This window comes from Pezoporus wallicus, unplaced genomic scaffold, assembly GCF_028554395.1.
Source record: "Pezoporus wallicus isolate ANWC-B61680 ecotype Strahan unplaced genomic scaffold, APGP_CSIRO_Pwel_v1 contig_1035, whole genome shotgun sequence".
Taxonomy (NCBI): Eukaryota; Metazoa; Chordata; class Aves; order Psittaciformes; family Psittacidae; genus Pezoporus; species Pezoporus wallicus.
In genome coordinates, this window is record NW_026636811.1 from 60210 (window position 1) to 87070 (window position 26861).

The window sequence follows — 26861 nt, forward strand, 5'->3', positions numbered from 1 at the left end:
GACTGTGGATTTTATAGACTTCGGAAGTCATGAGGGAGAAGATGAATTTGTAATTGTCCTTTTTGGAAGATGAGAATTGCGATAAAGCAGCATCTGTAATTTAGAGTTTAAGGCTAATGCATAATTTAAATGAAAAGAACCCCCATCCCCCCAAAAGCCCAACAAACTAAATAAATAAAATCCTGAAAGCTTTGCAATTCTTCTCGTGAGTTTGAGTAGGAAAAAAGCATCAAACCTTGATGTTGCCAGTGATGCAGTCTGCTTCCTTGGCAGGAGAAGGTTCTCAGGTCTGTCCTTCAACCACATTGCACCTCCTCCAAATCAGATCTGTGCTCGTCTCCCAAATGTCACCCTTTGAAATAACACGGTTTTGGATATATTTGCTTTTGAAAATAAGAATTTCAGACATACGTCTTCCATCTAATATTTAAGAGGGCATGGTCATATACTGGATTCTGTGTCTTGTCATACTGATGCGTACACATTTATTTCTATTTACAGGTACAGACAAAACTCCTTGAGCTGAAAGAATTGGAAAATAACCAGTTTAGTTGGCACTCTCAGCCACATACTACACTTGTTAATGGAACTGTGGATCATTCTAGTCTTAGCAACAGCAGCAGTGAAACTGCTAACCTTAATGAGAATGCTGAAGGGGAAAGTATAGCAGAAGATGAGCAAATAAACAGTGTGTCTCCAGTGAGTAGTGTTTTGCCTGCTTGATCATCATGCAATGCAGCTGTGAAGTTGGATTAAGTTAAGAATGTATCAAGATTGATTATGTTGTTAAACACTTGCACAAGTGAAATTTCAGAGTGTTATTCTGAGGGACTGTGCTTCCACAATCTGAAAGTTGATAAGCAGGGAAGGAGGCAATTTTAGTATGAATTGGATATGGCAATAAAAATTTGTCTGTATTTGTTTCGAAAGCAAAATATCATAAATTGAATAGTAGAATTAACATTGAAGGAGAGCAGCTGTCTCCAGTTGGAGCAACAAGAGTGGAATAAGGAATGGTACAGAACATCTAAAGATGTCTTCCTTTAAATGCTCCACCTTATGTCCCAGTAGATTCTTGATATATTTTTTTAACTTTCTCAGGGTTTACAGAACACTTCAGTACGTTCTATAATAGGTATGAACCTCTGAAGTATCCTTTAGTATGTTCTTTTAGCTGTTTAATACTTAATATTTTGTAGTCTTCTATTTACTTATTTATAGTGAATTGCTTTTATTTTTATATACAGATAAGGAATAGTCCAGAAACAACAGCCTCTGTTGTAGAAGAAGAGAAAGAGACCCCAGCTGCAACTGTTACCAAAAAAGTGAGTTTGTTCAAATTTGGGGGAGGAAAAGGCAAATTAAATCCTGGTTAAACTGTTTCAGCCTGGCATTGTGTCACTTGTACCCTGCTCATAGGACAACAGGGAAATCAAGTTGTTATTCCTTACTGTTTTTATTTAGAGCATGATGTCATAAAAAACATTTAACCTCATATAACAGGTTGTAGTTGAAAAATATGTTGGATCTCCCTTGATGAATTATGTAGAATTCTAGCTCTCTTTCAGCTGTCTAGCTGATAGAAATCCCCAGCTTTAAAAAACTACTAAATGGTAACACAGGACAACATAGGTCTTTTCCATCCTGCGTGTCTTAATGTGATACTTTTCTCTACTTGTTTTGCATTGCCCAGGAAGACCCATTTGATGCTGAATCTCATTCATTGCCTGATATAGGTTCTGAAACCAGCTTAGAGTTCTTCCAATCTGACCCTTTTGTTGGCAGTAAGTAAACTTTTCTCTCTAAGTACAGATTTCCAGAAACAGGTCTTGTATGAACACATCTCAGACTACTCTTAACCTTGGAAGTACTCTATATACAACAAATGGGAACATATTTGAGTGGAGCCAATAGCATTATGAAAATAGAAATTATAGAGATGAGAGGTCCAGGGTGTTTCTCCTTCCTTCAGCTGGACCTTCTAAGTAGCTGTGAGAATTGCACATTTCCCTCATTGCTCTTCCTGAGTACTTCTCTTACACCCCACCCACCCTTTGGTTGCATTTTGGTCTTAAAGGTGTGGGCACAGTTGTGATACATGCGGTGTCACTAATCTAATTTGCAGCACAGATCCACAAACAGGTCAGCTGAGGGTTCAGTGAACTGTGGCGTGGGGAGGGTGTGGGTGGTCGCGAATGAATGGCTGTGCCCTACATATGGCGAGTTTGGCACTCACAGAAAGGTAATGTGGAACTGCACCATCTGTTCGTCTTGTGGAAGTGCTATGCTTTATTTTAAGAACTTTGCCACTTTGAATGCTGCTGCTCTGCTTTTATGTTTCTTTTATTCTGGAAGGAATGATCTGTCTGTATGGAGCCACTTGGAGAAGGGGAGTTAATTTGGATTAACTGCTGAAGTGGATGTTTTCAGCCACATTAATATGATTTTGCATGCTTTCAGAATCAGTGTGGTCTGATCAATTTAGCTGGTATTGCTTCAAAAGGAAAATAAGCTAAATTTGTTTCTCGTTGCTTGGCTTCTGAAAGAATATCAATGCAGTTTAATACTTTTAATTAGTAAATGAAACTAATTGAAAACAGCTTGACTGGTTTCTGTGTGGATATTGCTTGATTTCTGTTCATATTGAAGAGGTTCTACTTAGAGCACATAACAAAGCCTTTCTTTCAGAGAAAAAAGGCGTGTTAGCCGCCAGCCTTTTAGGCTTTGTGTGCTCTATATATTCAGGGGTAGATACCTACAGCTAGGAAACAGTATATCTGTTTCTTTCAGATGTAGATAAGGGGTTAGAACTAATGCAGTTGGGACCATGCATCTGGTACAGAAATGAGCGCTTAGGAGCTACCATCATGGTGCCTGTGAGAATTAAAAAGAACTGAGACTAAACTCCTATCTGTGGCTGGCGTGGATTACTGTGGTTGTAGATACTGCATAATGTGGGTGTTTATGGACAATAGCCAACAAAAATGCATCTTTGAGATGGCTGCTTTTATGTGTTTCATGATGGTAATGAGCTATGTCTAATTAGCTTCATGTAATGCTAGTTCTTGTGGTTCCATTGAAAATAGCGCAGCTATTCCTCTGAGTGAGAGCTGTTTAAATGTAGAAGTGAGTCTGTATGCAGAAGACTCCATCTGACTATATGTAACTTTGTTTTTTTAACAGGTGATCCCTTCAAAGATGACCCTTTTGGGAAAATTGGTAAGTAACTTTATACCCTCTAATGTGTTTGTTTTTCTAAATGGTTCTTACTAGAAGAGTATGTGAGGAAAAGTATTACCACTTTCAGCACACAAAAGGTGGAAATGACCCCAAAAGTCGCCATAGGATAGATAAATATATGGTGGTAGCAGGTGGCCACTTGTGTTAAAGCTTTTCAGAGAATCATAGAATAGTTAGGGTTGGAAAGGACCTTAAGATCATCCAGTTCCAACCCCCCTGCCGTGGGCAGGGACACCTTACGCTAAATCATATCACCCAAGGCCTCGTCCAACCTGGTCTTGAACACTGCCAGAGATGGAGCATTCACAGCCTCCCAAAGAAGCCCACTGCCAGTGAACTTCTTTCTTGTTGGAAGTATCTGTAGTTGGGATTTAAGCATGTGAAGGTGGTGAACAGAAGCCTTCAAACTTGTTGCCTGCTTTGTATTCAAACAAGTAGGATTGTGCTCTTTCAAAAGGCTCTTAATTCACCAATTTTCTTTAGACCTAAGTACTGAAAAAGGTGGGAAGTCTTTATTTAGAGTGGCTGTAGAGGCAATGTCATTGCATTTTTTGCTTGGTCTTAACAAAGTTATAGCTAACAAAAAAGTAAAGTGGCCAGTAGGAAGCCCATGGAAAAATAGCTTTGAGCACCAAGTGCCAAATAAGAAACATCAATTCTGTCTGGTGGAGAGTGGAGGACAGTTATGGGAAACATTAGATCTTGTAAAATGCTTCATTTTAGGGGGTCTGGTTAAAGAAACTGTATGCTCAGATAGATGGTTCTAGAACCACAGCACTGGTACCATCCAAAGTTCCTGTGATGTGCAGAAAATGTTGGCTTGTCTAATCCTGAATCACAGAATACAAATGATTTGCAGGTGAATTTCATGCTTGGTCTTAAATGCAGTATGGCCGCATTGCAGTATGCAAAAAAGCAATATAATGTTTAGTTCTTAAGAAACCAAGCTAGGTAAAGCTGGCAGAAATGCTAATGAGATGTTTATTTTTAGATCCCTTTGGTGGTGATCCCTTCAAAGGCTCAGATCCTTTTGCAAGTGACTGTTTTTTCAAACAGTCCTCCACTGATCCATTTGCAACTGCTGGCACTGATCCATTTAGCACTGCAGACAACAGTAATATCACAGTAAGTTTGGCAGCATACATTTTATTTCCTTCTCTCTATAATTTGGACAAAATAACCTTTTTCCTACATTTAGACATGCCTTGAAAAGCTGATATTTGGAAATCATATAGATAAATGGTTACGTCTTACCCCTTGGCTTCGTTTTGTCCTTTTTTGCTTCCTATTTCCTAGAAATAGCCACAGATGAAATAGAAGTAAAAACCAAAAAAAAACCCCATTTTTAAGATGTTTCAGTGTGGAGCTTCATTGTTCCACAGGAGCAGACATTTAAGAATAACAAACTAAGCTCTGTTGGTAGCTGGTGGAACTTACAAACATTGAAAGAAACCCAAGGTTAATGTCACCAAGTTATGTTGAGAAACTTTTGCCTCCACAGCTTATAGGATCAATAAAGATGTTGTATATCTTATTTGAAAGATGGTATGCAGTTTCCCCTCTGAAGAGCCAGATTGTTCTATAGCTGTATGTTGCTTGGGTTTGGTTTATTCTTTTCAGTAAGTCATTGAAGCCCTCTCATAATGTGGAGATTCTTACTGAATGCATCCCTTTACCTCTTTCAGGAGTACTTCAGTTTAACTTTTAGCAGTTCACATTATAACTGAGCAGTTATTGGTTAGTCTTGAGCCTATTAAAAGGTAGAGTTGGGTATGAAACATGCTCTGATGTTGGATAGAACTTGATGAAGATGAGGTAATATTTAGGGCTGATAGGCCAACAATCTAAGAAGCTGAAACTCTTCCCATGTTGTAAGTTTGTCTCCATCCTTTTGCCATCTTCTTTCCTCCTCAGTGCTGTTTCTGTTCGTGCCTCACTTCCAATTTTTTGTGTGTATAAAATATGCATATACATATATAAGAATTAAAGATAAGTGTGGATTAGTGGCTGTAGAGTGTGTCTGAGGCAAACCCAAAACAGTGGAGAGAGTGAGACATCACTGCACCTAACGGTGGTGGTGTCTTTCCATGTGGTGTGCGTCTTGTGCCGCTCTCAGGATCATATTGCACACCACAGCCTACAACTCCAACCTTCAGTCCTCCAACTCTACAATCTTCAATGCATAGCTATCTTTTTGCAGTCTTGGTATTCTAATATAACCAATTCTTGGCCATATTGCAGTCTGATAATAAGAGCTTTACCACAGCTTTGTGGTGGTGTTACCGTAAAAGTCAGTCGGAGTTTGAAATTTAAGCCTGCAGTATTGATATCTTGTAGATACATCTTCATGAAGATGGCTCTGGTTGCAGAAATCCAAGACTAAAATAAGCAGCAGATACTGTTAAATTTTGTGTTAGTGGTGACCAAGTATGTTGCACATATTGTACCTTTTTTTCTGTCCTTTGAGAGTATTAATCACTGTTTTGAGGAGGAGTTTCTGTTAACAGACTTGTTTACTGATGTTCGTAAAAGCTATTTCCAAAATATTTTATCTTAAAACCCCTGAACTAAAACAAATCGTGGTCCTGCTTGTAGAATGAGGAGTTTTTCAAGCTGAAAAACAAATTTCCCTCAAGGATTTTTTTATTTTAGACAGAGATATCAAAGAAGAATGACCCTTTTGCTCCTGGTGGAACAACTGTTACTACATCGAATGATCCAGGTAAAAATAGATTATATACATAAATACATACTGCTCTGAGTTTTATTTGCCTTTTTTATTATTATTACTTTTGTTTCTAGTCTTTTAACTGAATTAGTGATGGAGCATTTTAGACATTTCCTGTATTTTCTGGATTTTTCTATAAAGTATGAAATAAGGTGCAAGTTTACAGGAGGGTATTTTTATACACCAAAACTGTCTCATTATGTGTAGTGTATATCCACAAGAATGTTCCTCTGCCTTACCTAAAACTGGTTAAAGATCCTAATCTGAGTGTTTGGACTATTTGAATGTTTGTACCGTTTCCCATTAGGGTTTTTTTTGGTAGAGATTCTATGTTACTTTGTAAATAACATACAAGATGACTCCTCTTGGAGTAGAAAGCTGTGGGATAGAGTAACTTCTTCATCAAGAATTTTTACTGCTAAAGCTTTCTCCTTTTGTTTTGCTATGACCTTTTCACATCTGAGGGCTAAAGATGTGTTAGGGAAGACCCTAATCTCCTGTTTTCCCAAGTTGCACTGACAAGTGGTAATCCAAAACATGAATCCATGTGTGATTTCATATTGTAAGCCTGTGTAATTTTAGGGAAAACATGCCATTTTCTAGAGATGCAGAAGTGAGTATCAGTAAAGACAGTGCAATTCTTACTTTAGAGTAGAATAGGAGGTTTTGGATGTTGTTCAGGCACATAATAATGAAAGAGTACTATTGAATTAGATTGATTATATGAGATTTAGATACTTTATTCCACAGTGGGCTTTTCATATTTACATATATACATATAAATATGTCTGTGTTTGTGTATTTATGGGTGTATGCACACAAAAATACCTCTGTGGACATGTAGCTCAGCAGAACATCCAGTAGAATGGTTATTTGATACTTTCAGTGGTAAATTCCACTTTTTTTAATGTAGGAAACCAGAATACCAGGATTTTTTTTAATGATTCCCTGTTTAGAAGAATTAGTCTTAATTGATAGTTGAGGTTTACGAGCTTTTGTAAAAGCTGCTTAAAGGGCCCACCTCAAATATTTCACTTGAATCAGTCTATGCTGCAAAATATGCAGTGGTTACTTGTTTGTTGAGGGACTTTTTCCAGTCTCTTTGTTGGTTAACTTTTAATCTCATTCTGTTTTCTTGATTTGTGTGTATTTAGCTACAGACCCCTTTGCCTCTCTGTTTGGAAATGACTCCTTTGGAAGTGGCTTTGCTGACTTTAGCACACTGTCAAAGGTAATACAAAGCTACTGCTACTCATACTCCACAGTGACAAGACACCATTTACCCTCTCTGCTAACAGTTTTATTACAGTTTTGCCACCACTAAAAATTTATAATGGTTGAGTTACCAAAGGCCTTGAAAAAGAGGCCTTTATAGTAAATTGCACTACACTGCAAAGAATGCAATGTAATCCTTGTGGGTTTGTAAGTATTTTCAGTATATTTGCAGTGGCATAATTTATTAATTCACTGAGTTTAACAGCACAAATACTACTTTTGCATATTTGACTGCACTCAACTTTATATTGCTGTGCACACAAAACATTCCTGATTTTTCTTGATTTTTGCAATAGCCCAGAGTGTGTGGATGATATGTGTAAAACCAAACAAAAGTATTTTCTTTCTGCCTTAGTCCAGACTTTCAGCTCTAAATAAATACTGCATTACTGACAAGAAGGGGGAAGTATAGAGGAATTGCACTGAAAATGTGTGTGTTGCTGTTTTCTCTGTTAAAGGCCAACAACGAGGATCCTTTTAGCTCTTCCACATCAGGTTCTGCCAACAGTGTGACCATAACTAAAAACTTATTTGATGAACCACCAGCTAAAAGTGAGGATGTTCCTCCTGCACTGCCCCCTAAAACTGGAACTCCCACAAGGCCCTGTCCACCACCCCCTGGTAAGAGCCAATGCTGAGATGTTGTTAGCAATTAGCTGCTTCAATATTGGAGTGGGACAGTATGAGGGAATGGTGAAGTGCCTGATTGAGACTGAATAAGCAGGATGTGAAACTAGTCTGTTCCTCATCTTTGGTGTTTCCCTTGGAGTTAAATGCTGCATGGTGTTTGGGATCAGTGAGATTCAGATAAGGCATAAAAAGGTTTTTTACTGTGAAGGTGGTGAGGCAGTGGCACAGGTTGCCCAGAGAAGCTGTGGCTGCCCCATCCCTGGCAGTGTTCAAGGCCAGATTGGTTGGGGCTTGGAGCAACTTGGTCTAGTGGAAGGTGTGCCTGCTTTCCAGATAAGGCCATGATTATCAAAGATAACACCACCTTCTTGTGGTTGCAGCAAGCCCATGTTACAACAGACTTCTCATTTTTTTTTTGCATAGATTGGAAAATATATCACTAATATTTCTGAAGTTTCTGTCCTTTGTTTCACTTTCTTTAAAAACTCTACTGCATCACTTTTTCACTATGACACTATGGATTAATCTGAAGGTGTTTTGGAAAACTGTAGAATGAAACTTAAACACGTATTCATCATTTTCCTCAAAAGAAGGGGAACACAGTAAATGTAGGTGTATTAATACTAAAATTTAAACTCAAATGTTTAATGTTGATGTGAGATTTGGTTCATGCTTGCGCCTTGCAAGTAATCAGTTTCATTGTGAATAGCATTAAAACAGCTGATAGGAACAATGATAATTTGAATGCTTGATAGTGGTTCATCTTAATGGTGGTCCTTATCTAAAACAAAAAAGGATTAGCGACTTCACTGTATGGGAGTGGCTATGATGTGGTGCACAGATCTGCTTTTAGAATGCAGGCTTCTGGTTGGTGAAACAGCAGCATCCTTATCAATAGGTGACTAGTAAAAAGTAGCCTGGTTTGTTTTTCACATATTAAAAAATGGTGCTGTGGTTATTTTTGTAACCATTCCCCAAAAAATCATTTTCTTAAGAGAAATGATAAATGGGGATACTTAAGTGTGTTTGGTTTTAATGACTCCCTTGATCTGATCCAAAACAAGGGAATACTTTTTCAAATAAATGCCCCCAGAGCTTTCTTTTAATTCTTCACACTACTGGCAAGCATGCAGAAGGGCTGTTTGCTTGCCTCTGAAACCCACTGCTTTTCTAGATACTGATAAGCACCCCCATTACATGATTTTGGGGGCAGATTGGAGATTGTATATTTCATGCTTATGCCTTGCATAAGTGTGGCATTACATGGGAATATAATAGGAAGTGGGAAGTCTTAAAATTATTAATCCTTCCCATGCAGAAATGCAATTTTCTGGATGTCATTTGAAGGTGCTTCTTCCAGTAGTCAAGAAACAGGCACTCGTTCGCTAGTAGATCATCATCAATGGGGGAGAGCTGTCATGGCAAGCTTACCTCAGAAGTGTCTATATCATATATTTCCAAGAGGGCATTTTCTAATTCATTGACAAATTAGAATCTCTTTTGGTCTGTGAAAGAGGTTTTAGGCTGATTTACAGAATAATAAGCACACTGGTTCAATTCTGCAGTTTTAAGCTAAAATGACAACAGAAGCAAGTTTTAAAATGCAACCATTGTAAATGTTGAGCCACTTGCCGAACCCACTAGTTCAATTCAGGAAGCTGCAATAAAACCTTTTCTGTAAGCAGTAACATATGGAGAGAATGGTGGGATGGAATTCAGCTCACCTGTTCAGAAAATATTTGGGTTAATGTCCTCAAAGGTGTTGAAAGCTGACTAGAATTAAGCTAAAAGAAAGAACAAGATAAGTGGGGGCTTGTGCCTGATTCTGTTATGTCTGCAGCTACCAAGGCAAGGATTAACAAAAGAGTTAAACCTGTGATTGCTTGTTACCATACTCCTTCGTTTTGTTAGTTTAGAATCTCCAGAAATTCCTGGTGTTAGCATAGTGAGAGGACATGGTGTTTTGCCTGGTCTCTGAAAAAAAATGTGCTAGCTTGTTCCAAGCAAATAATAAAAGAGCCTCGTTAGAATGATCGTGGACAGTTGAGAAGCACAAAACAAAACTAATGTGTTGATAGAATAGGAATACTGTTAGAAATAACTGTTCTCAAAGTAGTTAATTAGTACAAAAGTTGGGGCTGTTCAGCCTGCAGAAGAGAAGGAAGGCTGTGTGGACACTTCAGAGCGGCCTTCCAGTATCTGAAGGGGGCCTACAAGGATGCCAGAGAGGGACTTTTCATCAGGGAGTGTAGCGATAGGACAAGGGGTAATGGGTTCAAACTGAAACAGGGGAAGTTCAGGTTAGATAGAAGGAAGAAGTTCTTTACTGTGAGGGTGGTGAGGCACTGGAATGGGTTGCCCAAAGAAGCTGTGAATGCTCCATCCCTGGCAGTGTTCAGGGCCGAGTTGGACAGAGCCTTGGGTGACATGGTCTGCCCATGGTCCATCTTAAAGTTCTTTCCAACCATAACCATTCTGTGGTTCTATAACTGTGTTCTTGGATCATTAACATATGTGTGCTCCTTTTTACCTGATTACCCTTTAAGAAACTATGGGCTGTACCTTCATTTTTTAAATTGGCAATCCATCTCTGAAGTCACTGCAACTCCACTAGTTTACTACAAGAGGCTGCATTCCAAGTAGCTTTTGAATTTGTTCTTATTTTTTTACTATTTTTAGCATGTTATTACCTGCTATCTTAAATTCATTTTAAATTCATTTTAATCTAAGGGAAAAGACCTATCAATCAAATAGACTCTTCAGATTCCTTTAAACCGAGCGATCCATTTCAGCCTTTCCCCACCCCAGACATTCCCAAAGAACAAGAAGCAGATCTATTCAGTGATCCATTTGCTCCCACCAGCGTCAGTAAAGAGGCTGACCCCAACAATTTTGCAAACTTCAGTACTGTGAGTAAACCCTTTTTACATTTGTTTCAGTATAATGACAGCTTTGAATTGTTCATACTGAAGTCTTCAATCTGATTTAAAACATTAAAACATATCCCCTGTACAAAAGGGATATCGCTTTCAGTTGTAACAGTATTTACATTTAATTTACAGCTGAGGCTGTCCTAACATAAAATACTGCAAAATGTTGTAGTTACTGTTTAAATTGCGTTGGGTTTGTGATTTTTTTAATTTTCATGGAAGCCTCCTAGCTATTAGAAAATAGGACTTTTAAAATCTTTCTGTTCTGGAGATTACCCATTTTATCAGGGCATGTAGCAGATTTAAATTATATGTGTATAACAGGCACACTGTTAGCTGTCCAATTAAAAGATGTGATTTTAATTTAGCTGTCATTGACCTGTTTGGTCATAATCTCAATGTCCAGAAATATTGATAAACAGCCTCATCACAGTGTATGTTAATGTCAACTATTTGCTGAGTTTGGCATGGTTGGTAAATTCCAGTCATATGTACAATGAAATATAAAGTAGTAAGTGTCTCTTTATAACCAGAATCCATTTCATAGAAGTCGTGGTGTCCAAGCAGTAGAAGCAAATCTAAAGGTTTGTGCATGCTTATATAGTTTTGGGTTTTTTCCTTTTGAGCTTTTGCACATAGGAGTTTTGAAAGCCATCATCTCTCCTGCAAGCTTGATACCTGTCAAATGCAGTTTGCATTTACAGTATCTTGATCATACTGCTTTTTTTATTTTCAGACCTAATAAACTATGTGCTTGATTGAAGTCAACTGAGTTTTGACAGGCTCTTAAAATTGACTTGCACTGGTTGATGTGTCTTGTAGCATGATAATTTCTGAAATGCTTTTAGTTAGAGGGACTGAGAAGCCACTTTGGAGGAGAGAACGTGAAATGTGGAGGAGAATGCAAAAATCTTCATTATCTTTATGAAGGGAAGAAAGTATTCTTTACCAGCTACAATTACTGAAAATACTGAGTGAATTATGGAGAAAAATCGAGCTTTTCTGTATTCATTTCCCAGAGAGGCAGCCCAAAGCAGAAACTAGCTGGAGTATATTATGATAATCCTTTCAGACTTAACACTGGGACATTCACGAAGACATGGGCTTCACCTACCTCTTTGGTTTTCTGCATGCTGACTAGAAAAAAACTTTAGCATAACCTTTTGTATTTTGTTTAAGATAATACCCTTAACTGTATGATTTATAATCATTGTACCACAGAAATTTAGTTCACATTCTGTTCACATAGATATACGTGGAAAGAATATGTTCTTTTTTTTTATCTCTTGTATCACACTGACCTTTCTTTGTATTACTACTCAGCTTCTAACTGAATGGTTACCTTATTATTTTGCTGCTTCTTGGCAGAAGTATTTCTCATCTGCACAATTAAACAGTCATTCTACACCTAATTGTTGCGGTCATTGTCACCTGGGGAAAATCATCCTGAATGCAAATAGGGTAAATCCGGATATCCCCAGTGTGGATTGGGGTGTATTCTGCAAAATGTTCTCCTTATTTATTCAAATTTTTTGTTGTGTAGACGTTTGTCCAAAATACAATTTGAATTTGAATTATGGCACTTTCTGCTCATAATTTTTTTTGAAGCTTAATGCTGAACTTTGAAACACTGCTTAAAACAACGTCAATTAGATAGCTTTGATGCAGTTCTTCATAGTTAAACCTTAGACTAAACTAATCTTAAGTGTATTAAAATTAAAAAGCAAGTAATATTTGAAGACTAGAATACATATATTTTTTAAAAAACCTAATTGTGACTTAAAGCAAGGACTTGGACACTTGTAGTTATCATTGTATTATTAATCTGGTTCGTTTTGTCTTTTGAAAATGCAGTATTCTACTGAGGAAGACATGATTGAATGGGCTAAGAGGGAAAGTGAGAGAGAAGAGAAAGAAAGATTGGCAAGACTAAAACAGCAAGAGCAAGAAGACTTGGAACTGGCTATTGCACTCAGTAAATCTGAAATATCAGAAGCATGAAGTTTAGAATAAGATGCTGTCTTACGTCAACTGTTTTGTCCCTTTTCCTGAATACCTAATCTATTTAAATGTTAATCAGAAAGTACATATATACAAGAAACCACAAAAGGTTTTAAATTTCTGAAAGTGATGTGAATGTTTCTGCTAAATTCAATCCTTTTGGTTATTGTTTGAATAACTGTTAAGTTTAGCATTCAATTTCTCTCAAGTGTTCAGGAGAACAAAGTACTTTTCCCAGCTGTAACTGAATCAGTTTAAAATGAAGACAGTGAGATTGTAGTTTGGCTGCAATCTGTCAGCAGTTGGTAATTGAGCATAAAGTGATCACAGCAATTATTCTGTCATGGCTGACTGTCTCCCATCAAGCAGTTAGTCATTCAAAACATTTTATCCTTCTAAAGAGATTTTAGTAATGCCAGAATTGTGAAGTGATTTATTTTGTATGTATGCATATAGATTTTCACTTCATTGAGGATTCTATGTTTGGATTTGAAATAACAATCTTCATGGAGTGTAAGTCAGAAAGAGTATGTCTTTCTGAAACCTTTAATGCTTTCCTTGCATGGTCATAGGTTTTAAGACAGACTTGTTATTTTGTTTCATAAAGCAGTTGAGTTGTTGATTCATGTGCGTTTGCTGTTGGCCAAGATGACTGTCAGACTGGGAGACCCCACTGCTATTTGAGCCACTTTTGCCTGTGAAATACGCAGCTGAACTGGCAAATTAGGAAGTTCAATTTGAAATAGGATTGAGAATAGGAAATAAAACAGGTAGTCTGGTTTTTATTTTATTTTTACCACAGTTGTTTTCTGTATATGTAATTTATTGAATGCCAACTGATAGTTGCACCTTAAACTGAATGATTTCTGAATGGTCACTGAGTCAAGAGTAGGATTGATAGAATGTTAATGAAAATAACTTAAAGAAAATAACTTATTGTTCATTTTGAAAAAACTATTGAAAGAATCGGTTTCATTAAAGTAATACCCCCCCCCCAAATAATCTTTTGCCCCAAGAAAAATGGATGACAGCAGCATAAACATCAAGAAGTTTATGGTTTTTTTCCTTGCACTTTCAGCCTGTAGTATTTCTGTTGAGGAAGTTGAAGCATTTCAACACACAACACTGGGCGAAGGGGGAGAACTCGACCATGCTTCAGTATATTTAAGTTCTTCCCGTTACCTGTCAATGCTGCTGTTGCTTGAATTTGAGGGTAATTTTCAATTTTTCAGGAAAAATGGGTAATGTGACTGGGATTTTTTTTTTTCTTTTTGCACTGGGAAATGAGCATTTAAACACCTGCTCAGAAAAATAACTTAAATTTTTGCAAGTATTAAATAGTTATAACTTATCTATACATCTTTGTAATGAGTGTACACTAATCTTGCAAATCATATGCTTAACTGGATTACATAGTTTCTTATCTTTTGTTAAAAAATGTATACTCAGTGGACCAACACAATATTATATGTATATATTATATATATATTCCTGCTTTCCTTTATGGAATTTAAAGTTTTGAGTCATTTGATGTTACATTTCATGTTACTGACTCTGACTATAGTACTTTTACTCAGACTACCAACAAACCACTGCTGTGAGCTAAATGGCATTACTTTATGAAGTTTTAACTGTTGTTTTTTTAAAGGAAAACCTTGTTCAGGTGGGATTAGCCTCTATTTATAGACTTCCCTTTTGGTTAAAAATTCTAACAATAGCCTGTAATTATGAAGAAATAAAGTTTAAGTACACAAGCGTGAACTCTGCCTGTTTTGTCAAAAGGGTGCTGTTAGCTGTGAAACAATATATAAATGTCATGCAAACAATATGTGTTCTGATTGTAGTCTGATGGGAGTGAGTAAATTGGCAGAGGAAAGAGTTGCCTGAATGTTGAGGTTAGCTGAAGTGCACACTAATCCCAGCTGACACTTCCTCCTTTAGGAGTTGTGGCAGCTTCAAAGAAAACTCAGGCTACTCTTGTCCAAGGATTTTTGCCTGCACAAGAGTTGCAGAGCCCACATGTTTAGGTACTTAAGATTTATCTGTGAAGATATACAATCACCTCTGCTGTCAACATACAGGGCTTAAGAGAACTTTAGTTTAACCCAGCATATATGATTCTTCTTAAATATGTCTGTCAGCATGATGTCTGCTTTACGTCATAGAGTGCTTAGTCAGAGGTTTAGGAGTTCCAGCAACATTTTTCATGTGTCTTTTGATCATAGAATCATAGAATAGTTAGGGTTGGAAAGGACCCTAAGATCATCTAGTCCAAATCCCCTGCCATGATCCTTTTGTTACAGTAGTTCTAATACTTTCACCTAAGTGAACCCAAATCTTTTTGCCTATTTTCTTTTAATGAGACATCAACTGGATTAGGTAGTATAGCATCTTTATTAATTTTATCAGGTTCACACACACTCTTGAAGCTATTTGAAACCTTCTGTGAGCTGCCCAATTTTAATTATTATTTCCTTTTAAGTCTCCTGTCACGTTTCCATCTTGGGTGCACTTTGCCCCTCTGACTATGCTGCTTTCGACCCTCTTTCCCCTCAAACCATCCCCTCTCAACCCTCTCAAATTGTGTGCAGCCTATTTAACTCTTTATCATGAAGCTGAAGATGGTTAGGTGGTTGCTAATTATCTTGAATAATTTGATATCCTCTTCACTGTCTTTCTCTAGTTTTCCTGTACATTGAAGTGCTGTCATGTAAAAGTTCCTATTGCATTCACAGAATACCACTGCACTCAAGATTAAAGAGGCTAATGTCTGGCAGATGAATTGGCCACTCGACAGTTACATTTCTAGTGCAAGTTATCTGAAGTAACTTAACTAGAAACTGTATTGGCAGCTGATTGGAAATTATACTGGGGATTAATGTTAAGGCTGTTACATCATTGTGAAGTACTGACAGGGAATAAAGTGACAATAAAAGTGCTTAATGAAGAAACTGACATACTGGGTTGAAAGCTGTTTGCTTCAGTACAGCAGACTTAAAGCCATACTAACCCCTCGGCTTTTAGTACCTAAAAGCGGTTGTGGTAGACCTCAGTATTAGACTTGACTGGTTTCTTTGGTTTACAACGACTTCCTTGCCATCCTCTGCCGTCTGACGCACCGTGCTGTGTATCACCTCTTACCAGAAGTAGCATTGAGCTGTCAGAATCACGTTGCGTAGTACTGTTTCCCCACTGCTCAACAACTTCATTTAGCTACTTAAATTCAACTGAGTTTGGAAAAGTATCTTATCTGTTGCAGAACATTGGCAGCTAAAGTCATATGTCTTCTCTTTATGGAACTCTGTATCAGTGAATACTCTTAAATTTAATTCCATTCTTGGAGTGAACATGGTGGTTGGCTTTCAGATGCATCCATTCTTTTTTATCATAAGAAGAAAGAGGATTTGTTTGCCGTGTGCAATTACAAAACACAAGATAATGTCGAATTAAAAGCAAACAGTCAACAGTTCATACTGGAAGTAGACAATAACTTTCCCAAACTGAAGATCTTTTTTGCCTTCAAAAAAAATCTTGCTTGAAGATCTTCAAGCAACTTTGAAGCTTACTGTTTTGGTAGGTAGAGCGGAGCTTTGGTTTGGCCTTTGTCTCTTACTCTAGAAAAGACGGGAAGGCACTTTTTATTTGTCAGGTGACAAGCCATCAAGTCTAGGTGAGTAATATCCTGAAAGTGATTTTCATCTAAGATTTAAAGAAAAATAATAGTAAAAAAATGCATAAATAATACCAGCTGCATTGCCATTCCATGCTCAGAATACTTAAGAATTCCTGTTGTGCTAAAATTGAGAGATCCAGAGCTCCTAGGACCTTAGATTTTAAACTGAAAACAAAAAGCATTAGGTTTTGAAGTGGGTGAACAGGTAGCTAGCTGATAGAGGGGAAGAATGCTGCATTGTCTGGATGTGTATTCAAGAGGTCAGGATGTTGTTTCTAGTTATCTCTTGCTGATTGATTAAATTACTTTGGACAAACCACTTCTTAATGCTAATCTGTTTCCTGTTTTCTAAGTGACAGTGGGTCTGATAGCATGTTACTTAAGCTGCAATTTGGAAAGACAATCTTGTGCAGAGTAAAAGGAATTTTATCCGATTTTACTTGTGTGTATCCTATAGGTAGAAGAGATGTTTTAAGGTGTTTTCTTATATAGGCAGCCAGTTGCACTCCACAATAAGTGGAAATAAATCAGGAATTTAGGAGAAGTGCCACTTTGAATTAGGTATTTGCTTGAGAATTTAGTTTGCTGATGAATACAGGATGAAGTTCTTACCTTTGACTTGAGAGGTCTGTCCCAGCTGGCACTGGCCTGCAACAGAACCTGTCAGCTGTCTTGGTTTTGTATCTGATAGCTTCCAATTCAATAAACAGACTCATCCTGAGCCACTCACTGATATTTCTGTGTGCACCGATTCATTACTTACTCTGTGGAGGCTATGTAACATTGAACTTGTTGTATTCAAAGCGGTAAAGCCTTTAGGATTGTTCTCCACAGACTGCAGTTTCTCTTGAGATGTTACATGAACAGCTGTGGTCACTTACACAGAAAAAAAAACTAATTTTGAAAGGCTCAATGGATTTTTAGGTAAAATGCTTCTTGTAGAATTTCTTTTTTAAAATGCTTGTCTCAACCTCTCTTAATTCCTCCTTATTCTTAAATGCTCTTCAGTAATATAGATCAGGGTCTTTTGAGTTCCGAACTGTTCTGAGGAGTTTGGGCCTACATCCAGTAATAACTTTTACTGCATAAATGAGATGAGGTTCAACCCAGTGACCCAGAATCCTGAAAACTGTACATAAAAGTGCCAGTTGAATGTTGCAGTCATAAATTCTCTGATTTTCTTTAACGTGCTATCAATTTATCTCAAATTATTTATTTTACTGTCAGGTACTAAAAGCACAACTGTTCATAACATTTCATACATGTGGTATGTACGTCATACATATTCATGGCATGTCATACAGTGACATGCTCAGGAGAATAATTTGAACTGTAATTAAGCTAATGATGCACATTTGCCCTTCTGGTTTAGCTTTTTCTTCTTAGTCCCTACAACACAGAAATCCTAAAAGTTGTAACAATCGATCTCAAGTAGTATATTCTGTAGGGTATATATTTATTAATACAAACGTTCTTTAGGTGAAATGTGCCTGGCTGTTGAGAATGGGCTGTGTCTGAAGTGCAGAACTACACAGGAAGTCTTTTCCTTTTGAAAGCTGCGAGCTGAGATGTACGAGCTTCACAATTCAAGGGCAGAAATGGACGAAAACAGGTACTTCATGCTGAAAAATGCGGGTCTACGTCTGTACCAGAATAACAGCTCTGTGAAGGTGCTTGTCATTGACATCCCTCACTGATCTAAAACGTTTGATTTAGCCCAGGACAGTCATGAGTTTTGCCTATTGTCAAACTAAAGAATCCCAATTGTCCTCGGTTGCCTCCGGTTCTGTCTCTCACAGCAGCACCTGAGCACTGGAGCGTGAGGCAGCCCTGCCGCCTGCCTCTCACTCCACACACCAAGAACCACATTGTCCGCGTTCAGCTAATAAACTCTTTCTTTAACCTCATACACGCACTGTTCTCATTAATGTGCCCATTGTTCTCTTATGTCAACCAAGGCCTTCTGTTTGTCCTGCCACTCCCTAGGCCCTGTATACCTCTGCCTTCTTTCCCCTGTTCATTTCCTTCTACAAACTCCTTCCTTTTGTCAGTCTCTTCTGTTATAATCTGAAGCTGCATGGCTGACATGATTGATTTGGCTATTACATATATTCGAAAGCAATCTTTATTACATGTATTAGAAAACTTTTTTTTTTTCAGTATCGCATCTCTATTGTAGTTTCAGTTGGTTTAATTGTGTATTTAAAACAATTAGTACCTCAGTTCATAAATGTGAAATGTAAGCACTGTTGGTCGTTACTCCTTTTGTACCATTACCTCACCGTGGTGTTTTGGGGCAGAGGCTCCACACAGGCACTGTATTGGAAGCAGGCACGTAGAGAGTTCAGGCATTTAGAACTTGGGTAACAGAAGTTACATTTCCACCCGTGTTTTCTCAAGAGGAATTAATTATTCCAGTACTTAATGCGCTTTTCCCCGTGGCGGGCTCACCGCAGGCCTCCCTCCACCTCAGTTCCAGAGCGGGCTGGACCCTTCCCCACACGCAGCGCAGGCACTGAGCCCTCGCCCCGTTGTCACCGCGCTCGGGGCAGCCGCAGGAGCCCGGGCAGCCGCTGCCGCTCACCTGTGGGGGCGGCCCCTCAGCCCGGCCCGGCCCGGCCCTGCCCGAACATGCGCCGAGGCTCGCTGCTGCCGCCGCCGCCGCTGCTCCACACCATGCGAGGTGGCTGCGGCTGCCGCCCGCGCCGGGGAGCAGCAGCACCGCCCGCCCGCTCCGGCCTCCTTCCCTCCCTCCGGCTCCCGGGGACGCCCTTCGCGACGCCTCCATGGACCCCCGCGCGGCCAGCGGAGGCGACGGCCGGTACGGGGCTGCGGCGGGCGGGGGGCAGTTACCTCAGGCCGCGGGGGGCAGTGGGGGCTCTGCCGCCACAGGCAGCGCCTGCAGCGGGGCCGGCTCGGGGGTCCCTGGGGGCTGCGCTGCCTCCCCCCACCCCGGCCTTGCGGAGCGCCGGTCCGGTGCCGGCCGGAACCGGGGGTCCGGTCTCCGGAGACGCCTTTGTGGAGCGGGGGTGAGGGCGGCTCGTCGCACGGGTTAAGCCGCCCGTCTGGGTCTGGAGCCTGTAGATCGAGTTTGGTGCCTGTCTGAAGGACTCCTTCCGGCTGCGGGCAGGCAGTGTCCCTGTAGCTCCAGCCCCGTCTGTGCGGAGGGGCCGGGGACACCCAGGTGCGGCCGGGATCGAGCCGCGCTTGGCCCGGTTCTGCCCGCAGACCGCTCACGGGTGCGGGTGAACGCGGCTGTCCGCCCGCGGACCGAGCGACCTGAGCGCGGCCACTGGAGGGGCACAAACTGCTCTGTGCCCTTTGAGGGCTTTATCTGTCTACTTACTCATTTTCTCTTGGACAAAAGCATTTGCTTAAGCTAATTACATGCCTGTACAGCAGTACTCCACAGAGCTACATCCAAATTAACTTCAGCCCTCTGAAGTCTGTGGAAGAGCACTGAAGACCTTGTCCTTGGGCTGCTGTTAGCGCAGCTTGTAGCACACCTTGGCAGTGGAACCCCGATGGTGGTTGCTCTGTAACTCAACACCTCCTTGCTCACCCTGGCTGTAGGTGGATAGCTTTCCTCTCTCCTTTCCACGTGTGCGCTCCCACAGCCCCTAAAACACACAGACTTCCCTTGCGTGCATGTGAGGGAGCTGTTTGTTCCAGCTGAATCAGTGTGCAAATAGCATGCCACCCTGGTGGTGATGCCGTGTTGCGTTTTAGATGTGGCTGCGTTAAAGGCCTTCTTGTGGGTTTCTTCCCATTTGACATAAGACTTCAAATAATCTGCTTTGTAATCTCTGCGGGGTTAGAAACTTTTGAGAGCATTGTTTGGAAGGTCAGCAAACTGCTTCTGTACTTGGAAGGAGATGGTAAAGATGCTGTTTGTGACTTCACATGAAGCGCTGGGAGAGGTGTTTTGCTCTGTTTTGGCCTGCTTTCCTTATATCTTGAAGTTGAAACCAGCAAACATCAGCCCAAGACTTTTAATTCATCCCCAGACACCATGGTGGAAAAGGTTTCCTGAACAGCTTCAGATTCTAAGAGCTACGCAGTAGAGCTCATTTTTTAGTGGCATATATATTAGCATTAGAGTTATTACAGAGTGGAGGTAGGTGGGCTAGTGGAATTTAAAACAGCAATCCTGCAGGATTTTATACCGAGTGTTAAACCTGCTAATGATCCAGAATGACTTGTGTTAGTATTTGTAATAGTTCTATACAGTTTTGTTGCCATGTTCTGTCTTGATAATCCCTTAAGGGCAAGTAATCCTTATTTTTTAAAGCTTTTCTTCAGTTTTACTCTCCAGGGTGGGAAGGTGGCCCATATGTTCGCAATAATGATTTTAAATCACAGCATTAAATGACTTCCAGGCCTTGTGTTTGCACTGACAATTGCAGCTGCAGAGGCTGAGAGATCGCGATTGTGTTGTGCTTCACAAGTTCTGAATGTGCAGAAATGTTCAGGAGCAGGATGAGGCTTGGTGAATTCTCCTGGATTGGACAGGTTGTCCCAGGCTCAGGCTGTGCTGCTGCAGCTGCTGGAGATGCTGTCCCCATCACCTTTCTGCAGCTCCATCTACTGGAACCAGTTTCCAGCTTAACTGCACTGGGATAGGAAGTGCTTCAGATGTTTCACTTACTGCCCTGCAAAAAATTGAAAACATAAATACCAGGAATTTTGCCTTTTCGCTTTTTGAAAAAGTATTGCTATTTTATTGTTGTTCATATTTTACTTTAAATGCTCTTTTAAAACCCTGATGAAGCTCCTAGACTGTTTTCACAGGCCTGAGTTTGTGGTTTCTTAGGTTTCAGATGTGCTTTGGAAATAGATGGAAATTATTAGTCCATAGCTGGAAGACATGATGGTCTAGTGTATTGGTTGGAATGGGAAACTAAATGCAGATTTTCTGAGTAGGGAGGTGAAAAGTGACCTCCCATTTTGTAGGTTTTCAGCTTTTACCTTCACTTTGACAGTAGAAGTTTTGGTCATCTCTTGTGGAAAAAGAGTTGGCAGAAGAGAGCCTGAATGCTCAGGTGGTCATTCAGATGTATTTGCTTTAATGGCTTGAATCTCAAATGCAAATCAAACAGGGCGCAGTACTGAGCTCACAGGTAATTTTATGTTTCTCTTTGGCTCTAACTGAAAGTATCACCCTGAGCTGCTGAAATCTTCACCCTCACCTGTATAAAAGGTTTTAATTTTGACCAGTCCACGTTTCCTGTCAGAAAGGGAAGAAATGCCAGAACGATTTCACTATTCTGATTCTGAGTTCAAAATCAGCCTTGCCTTTTTCCCCTTTTTTTATCTTCATGTAGCTTTCTTAGTTGGGTTTGCACTCTGTAATGGAGAGGATAATAACCGTCTGCTTCCTGAAGCTGTTGTGCCTAAGAATAACTTCAAAATGGCTTTAGAAATACAAAGTGCCAGGAAAAGGACTTTCTTTCTGTTCCCGAGTATTGATTCAGTAGGCAGGTTCAGGAGAGTTCTAAAGGTGTATTGAAGTGCTATGCTTTAATTTTTACTCAACTGCAGAGAAAGTGGTGGTGTTATTGGTCGAGGTACTGTGAAATATGCTTTGCAGATGACTGCTGAGATATAAAGTGAGTTTGTTGGAAGCTCTTGAGGAAATGAAATCTGAAATTTCATGTAAAGCAATGATTAAAGGCAAAGCAACAATCCTGTTCAAGTACTTTGTGTCATTCTGATGTATTTTTTATGAGAGCCTCAAGTAGTGTTCACCAATGGAATTGAAACAAAAGCATGAGTTTTTTTAAGTCACAATAAAAGATATTACAGAGTAATTTATTTTGAAAAGCTTTGCATAGATTTCATGCAAAAAAGACCCCAAACCAAACAAAACCAAAAACCAAACCAAGAAGCGTATCAGCTCAGATTAAATATTGCAAGAAGATGCCTTTTAAGTCAGAATGCGTATTTCATTCCTTCCATGTTCATCACCACACTGAAATCTGACAGAAGTGAACTCGGTGTAAGAAAGTACAGACCAGGCTTTCCAAAATGCTGGAGTAAGATCATAGAACCCCAGACTGGTTTGGGTTGGAAGGACCTTAAAGCTCATCCAGTTCCAACCCCTGCCACAGGCAGGGACACCTTCCACTAGAGCAGCTTGCTCCAAGCTCCTGTGTCCAACCTGGCCTCGAACACTGCCAGGGATGGGGCAGCCACAGCTTCTCTGGGCACCCTGTGCCAGCACCTCAGCACCCTTACAGGGAAGAACTTCTGCCTAAAATCTAATCTAAAGCTAGATAACTGTTTTGTTACCTACCAGTCAGTCTTTATTACTGCTAGGTAATGCAGAATCCAGCAGAAAGGGAAAACTGAATAAATACTCCCTAAATCTTCACTGAATCTTATTTCAGAAATAATGCAGACTCTACCCTGGTCTTGCAGTCCTTATACAGCCAAATCTCACAGATTTTGTCTGGCTTTTTACCATGAATGTGGCAGACCTGAGCTTGCCTTATGCTTACTGCTTTGTTTGTTTGTTTCTTGGGTACCTGAATGTGCTCAGCAACATTGCAAGACAGTGGACTAGTGCAGCTCTTGTTATTTCTCATTAGTCTTAATAGAGCAAGTGGGTATTGTAAGTGGGTCTAAAGATCTTGAGATGCTTAAAAAACCTAAAAGGGTGTGATAAGAATCACATCTATCTTCCAAAGTGGTAAAGATTGTAATGTATTTGAATTGAAAAAGAAGAGCTCACCAAACTTGCTTTTATGATTTATGATGAAAATTTACTCTCAGTTGCAACAATCTTGTAATTCTGACCCTGTGTGAGCTAATTTTCTTTGTACATTCCAGTTTGATAATACAGTTCCAGGATGCTTGGGTTGGTAATTTGTAGTTTGCTAGGCTATAGTGTGATGCAGGCAGTTCTAACTGGGAATAGTCACCCACAGTGGTGTATTTAGCCCTCTGTGAGCAGCTGGAGCAGTACAACACGGAAAGGGAACTGCAAAAATGACATCAATGCTTTTTATTTATCTGAACAAACCTATCTTAATGAATTTATTGTGTTGTTTGCCTATTCAAATACAGGATGAGGACAGTGAATGTAATGCAGCCCACATCCTGCTTGCTGCAATTTAAACAGCAGTGGGGCCAAGGGCAGAACACCACTGATTACCTGGTCTTTGTTCTGCTGGCTCACTGCTTTGCCATATCCTTTTGTTCTGTGAGCCTTCACTGGAACAGGAGTGCTGAAAGCTTGAGTATCTTTTTAACAAAAGACCTTTGACATGAAGTTCTTTACTGTGAGGGTGATGAGACACTGGAATGGGTTGCCCAAGGAGGCTGCGAATGCTTCATCCCTGGCCGTGTTCAAGCCCAGGTTGGACAGAGCCTTGGGTGAGATGGTTTAGTGTGAGGTGTCCCTGCCCATGGCAGGGGGGTTGGAACTGGATGATCTTGAGGTCCTTTCCAACCCTAACTATTCTATGATTCTGTGACATTGCTGAAGCCTCAGCAACTTGGTGATTTGAGAGCTGTGTTAACCTCAAAAATTAACTGTGTCATACTCCACGTGCAACTTGAAATAGCAAGGTATCCTGAATTCTAGATTTGCATCACTGTTGTGTCTCTTTATGCAGGATATTTGGAGAATATTGAATCCTTTCCAACTGCTTTGTTGTTGGAAGTAATGGAATTTCTGCAACACCAAGGAGTCTTAGTCACTGGTCAGAAACATGTTTAAGAACACCGAAAGATAAATGCTGAGGTATTACTAGCTTGGCACATAGAACAGGAAGGGATATGGTAGAACTAATTCTCTTGCATTAACTTATTTGCTTTTGAATTATGAAGAAATTTCTGCATTGTCTGAAAACTGAATAGTAACAAATTATTGTGAGAAGGGCTTACTGTGATTCTCCTTTTCATGGTAATGAGAGAGAGCTGCTCATCCGAGATTATTTCTGATCTCTTGTGGTTTTTGGAAATGTTTGCAAAAGAAAAGAATTCCTCCCAAGTGATGTGCTTTTTGTTTGCCTTGATTATAAAGATTTCTTCAGGCTCAGAACATTGTAACGTGGTGTTGCTCAAAGCAGTCATCTATTTACAAAAGTAGTAGCCATGGATTTAGGGTGATAAACTTGAAAAGGCTAATGAAATTAACTCCAGGCATATCCTGATATCTCCTAATGTCCACGTGGTTATCCAGCATGATGAGAACAGAAAGCGGTGCCATGGCAAGAATTTCTGTGTTCAGTGGTGATATTTTTGGGAACATGCACCAGGACACCCTGGTGTCTGTTGAAGGTACTTGACCACACATGGTGAGCTGTGTATCAGCAAGCCGAGTCATGTTCATGTGTTGGAAGTGCCTTTAGGTGTTTTTTGTGTTAAGAACTAAAATTCAGACCTTTGAAATGTGCTTTGGGATGCTCCTCACATGTGTAAATGGTTGAAGTGTTAGCACTGGTGAAGCTTTGGTAGCCTGAGTGGCACAGTGTTTGTAGGGGCAATACTCCTTCCTCTTTGGGGGAAAAATGAAGCCATTTTGGGCATTTGAGACTAATATCTTCAGTTCCATTTCATACTCTGTGAAGACGTTTTTTAAGTATTTATTACTTTGTCTCTGACTGTGGCTAGACGCAACACTCTTTAAATGTCTTTGTAAAGACAGACTGTAGTGCTAGTTGTTTCTCTACTAAGCTCTCCACCATCATAGTACTGAGGTGTGCTGCCTTAGTATATTCACTATTGATGCAGGTAGTTTAAGAGGCCTGTGTTGTCTGTGCATCTTAGTCCTTTCTTACCAGTCTTAAGAGTGTTTGTGATGTTTTTTTAATAGCATAAGATTAACATTATCATGCAAAAATTGAAACTGTATCTTACAGAGCCCTTGATATAATGAGAGTAAAGGAGGTCAAAACACAGTATTGTCCAGATTGTTAAATATAAAATGAAATCAAGAGCAAATACTCCAGAGTCACTTAACAGGAAACTTTAGAGCTGAAACGGTAACCCTTCAGATAAAGAGTTGTGTTCTCCTTGCCTTCCATGTGGCAGGGCTGGGTGCTGAATGGTTCGGTTGTGTTGCAGGAGCAGAAGACAGCTGAGCAGTACAGGTAGAGCTGTTGCAGAAATCAACCCAGAGCCTGGGTTGGTATTCACTACAGTAGCTTTGTTGATGGTTTTGAATAAGATGAAAGCAGCATCAGTCATTACTGAGCCCAATTGTGCTGATGTTGTTCAAGACCCTGAAAGAGGTCTCTAGAGAGAGATCTCATAGAGATAATCCCATAGAGATTTTGCTGTGAATCATAGCATCAACTAGGTTGGAAAAGACCTTAAAGATCACCAAGTCCATCTTGGGTGGGAATATATTATTTCCATTAGATGTTTTTTTCTGATCTTGCATCTCACTTGCTTTTGCATGTTTGGAGCTAGCCTGTATTTGGGAAAACAGGGTGTACTTCCACTGCTCCCCACTACAACGGTCTTCTGATAATGGAGAGCAGGGGGTCGACTACTGAGTCACCAGCACTTGGTCTTCTCTGTCATAGGTTCTCATCAAGTACTGGGTTAGCTCAATTGTGCTTGGCTCTTTGTATTTTATTCTTTTCCTCCCAGTGAAGTTACCCATGTACACTACCTCAGCTGACTTAGGCACATAACGTAGATTTGGCAGAGAAGTGCATATATGTTTTAGGATGTGATGAATTTAACTTGCTTTCACTGTTTCACAGTAGTGAAAGAGCTCTTGAATTGCTATTAAAAGCTTTACTATAAAGGCACAAACTTCAGACTTACCTTTCTTTGCAAAGTTCTGATAATTACTGGGGTCAAAGGAGTCAGTAATTTAGCACTTTTCAGGATACACGGTTCAAGATCCTTTTTATTGAAGAAATCCATAAAATTAAATGGCAAATCGTAAAGCATATGTGCTGCAAACTTATAGTAAGAAGCCAGGCATCGTCATGCATGCAGTGAAATACAGTTATGCAGAAAGATGGTCACTCCCACGCTCAAAAAAGCCTTCCCTCCCCTTCACTTTGACCATGGAAAACATGATTCCTTCCATGTGAAAATGCTTTACTTTTCCTTAATATTCAGAAACTTAATTTTGCTTAGCTCTGCTTATTCATTTTGTTTGATATTGCTGTTGGCATAAAAAGGATGTGATGTTTAAGGGAAAAAGGCATTGCCTAGGATGTCCTGAGTAATTGTGCTTCTAACTAGAGACAATGGGGATGCAGTGGAGTAAGATCAGGTCGTATCATAAGACACAGGGTAGACTGTAATTATGATTTGTAAAGCACCCCCAGTTGTGGTCCCTGGGGCAGAGAATGATGATTTTATAAATAATAAAACCACAATGAGAACCATATGACTGTCCTTGCAAGACCTGCTG

The 26861-nt window shown here is 39.8% G+C and overlaps 2 protein-coding genes across 4 annotated transcripts in view; both read left to right on the plus strand.

Annotated features, from left to right (window-relative positions):
• The window catches only part of EPS15 (epidermal growth factor receptor pathway substrate 15), a 53663-nt gene extending 39105 nt beyond the window's left edge, over nucleotides 1–14558 (plus strand). For 2 of the 3 annotated variants that reach the window (XM_057401768.1, XM_057401766.1), the window contains 10 exons: nucleotides 502–699; nucleotides 1248–1325; nucleotides 1694–1784; nucleotides 3184–3219; nucleotides 4232–4365; nucleotides 5893–5962; nucleotides 7123–7199; nucleotides 7702–7864; nucleotides 10604–10782; nucleotides 12658–14558. In XM_057401768.1, coding sequence (XP_057257751.1) covers nucleotides 502–699; nucleotides 1248–1325; nucleotides 1694–1784; nucleotides 3184–3219; nucleotides 4232–4365; nucleotides 5893–5962; nucleotides 7123–7199; nucleotides 7702–7864; nucleotides 10604–10782; nucleotides 12658–12804 — 1173 coding nt within the window. In that variant the 3' untranslated portion in view covers nucleotides 12805–14558. The remainder of the gene's footprint in view (nucleotides 1–501; nucleotides 700–1247; nucleotides 1326–1693; nucleotides 1785–3183; nucleotides 3220–4231; nucleotides 4366–5892; nucleotides 5963–7122; nucleotides 7200–7701; nucleotides 7865–10603; nucleotides 10783–12657) is intronic. The other variant, XM_057401767.1, reaches the window with a different exon arrangement.
• Nucleotides 14559–19099: 4541 nt separating this feature from the next.
• The window catches only part of TTC39A (tetratricopeptide repeat domain 39A), a 45230-nt gene continuing 37468 nt past the window's right edge, over nucleotides 19100–26861 (plus strand). Inside the window, exon 1 of the mRNA XM_057401770.1 lies at nucleotides 19100–19298. Within this exon, the coding sequence (XP_057257753.1) occupies nucleotides 19264–19298 (35 nt within the window). The 5' untranslated portion in view covers nucleotides 19100–19263. The remainder of the gene's footprint in view (nucleotides 19299–26861) is intronic.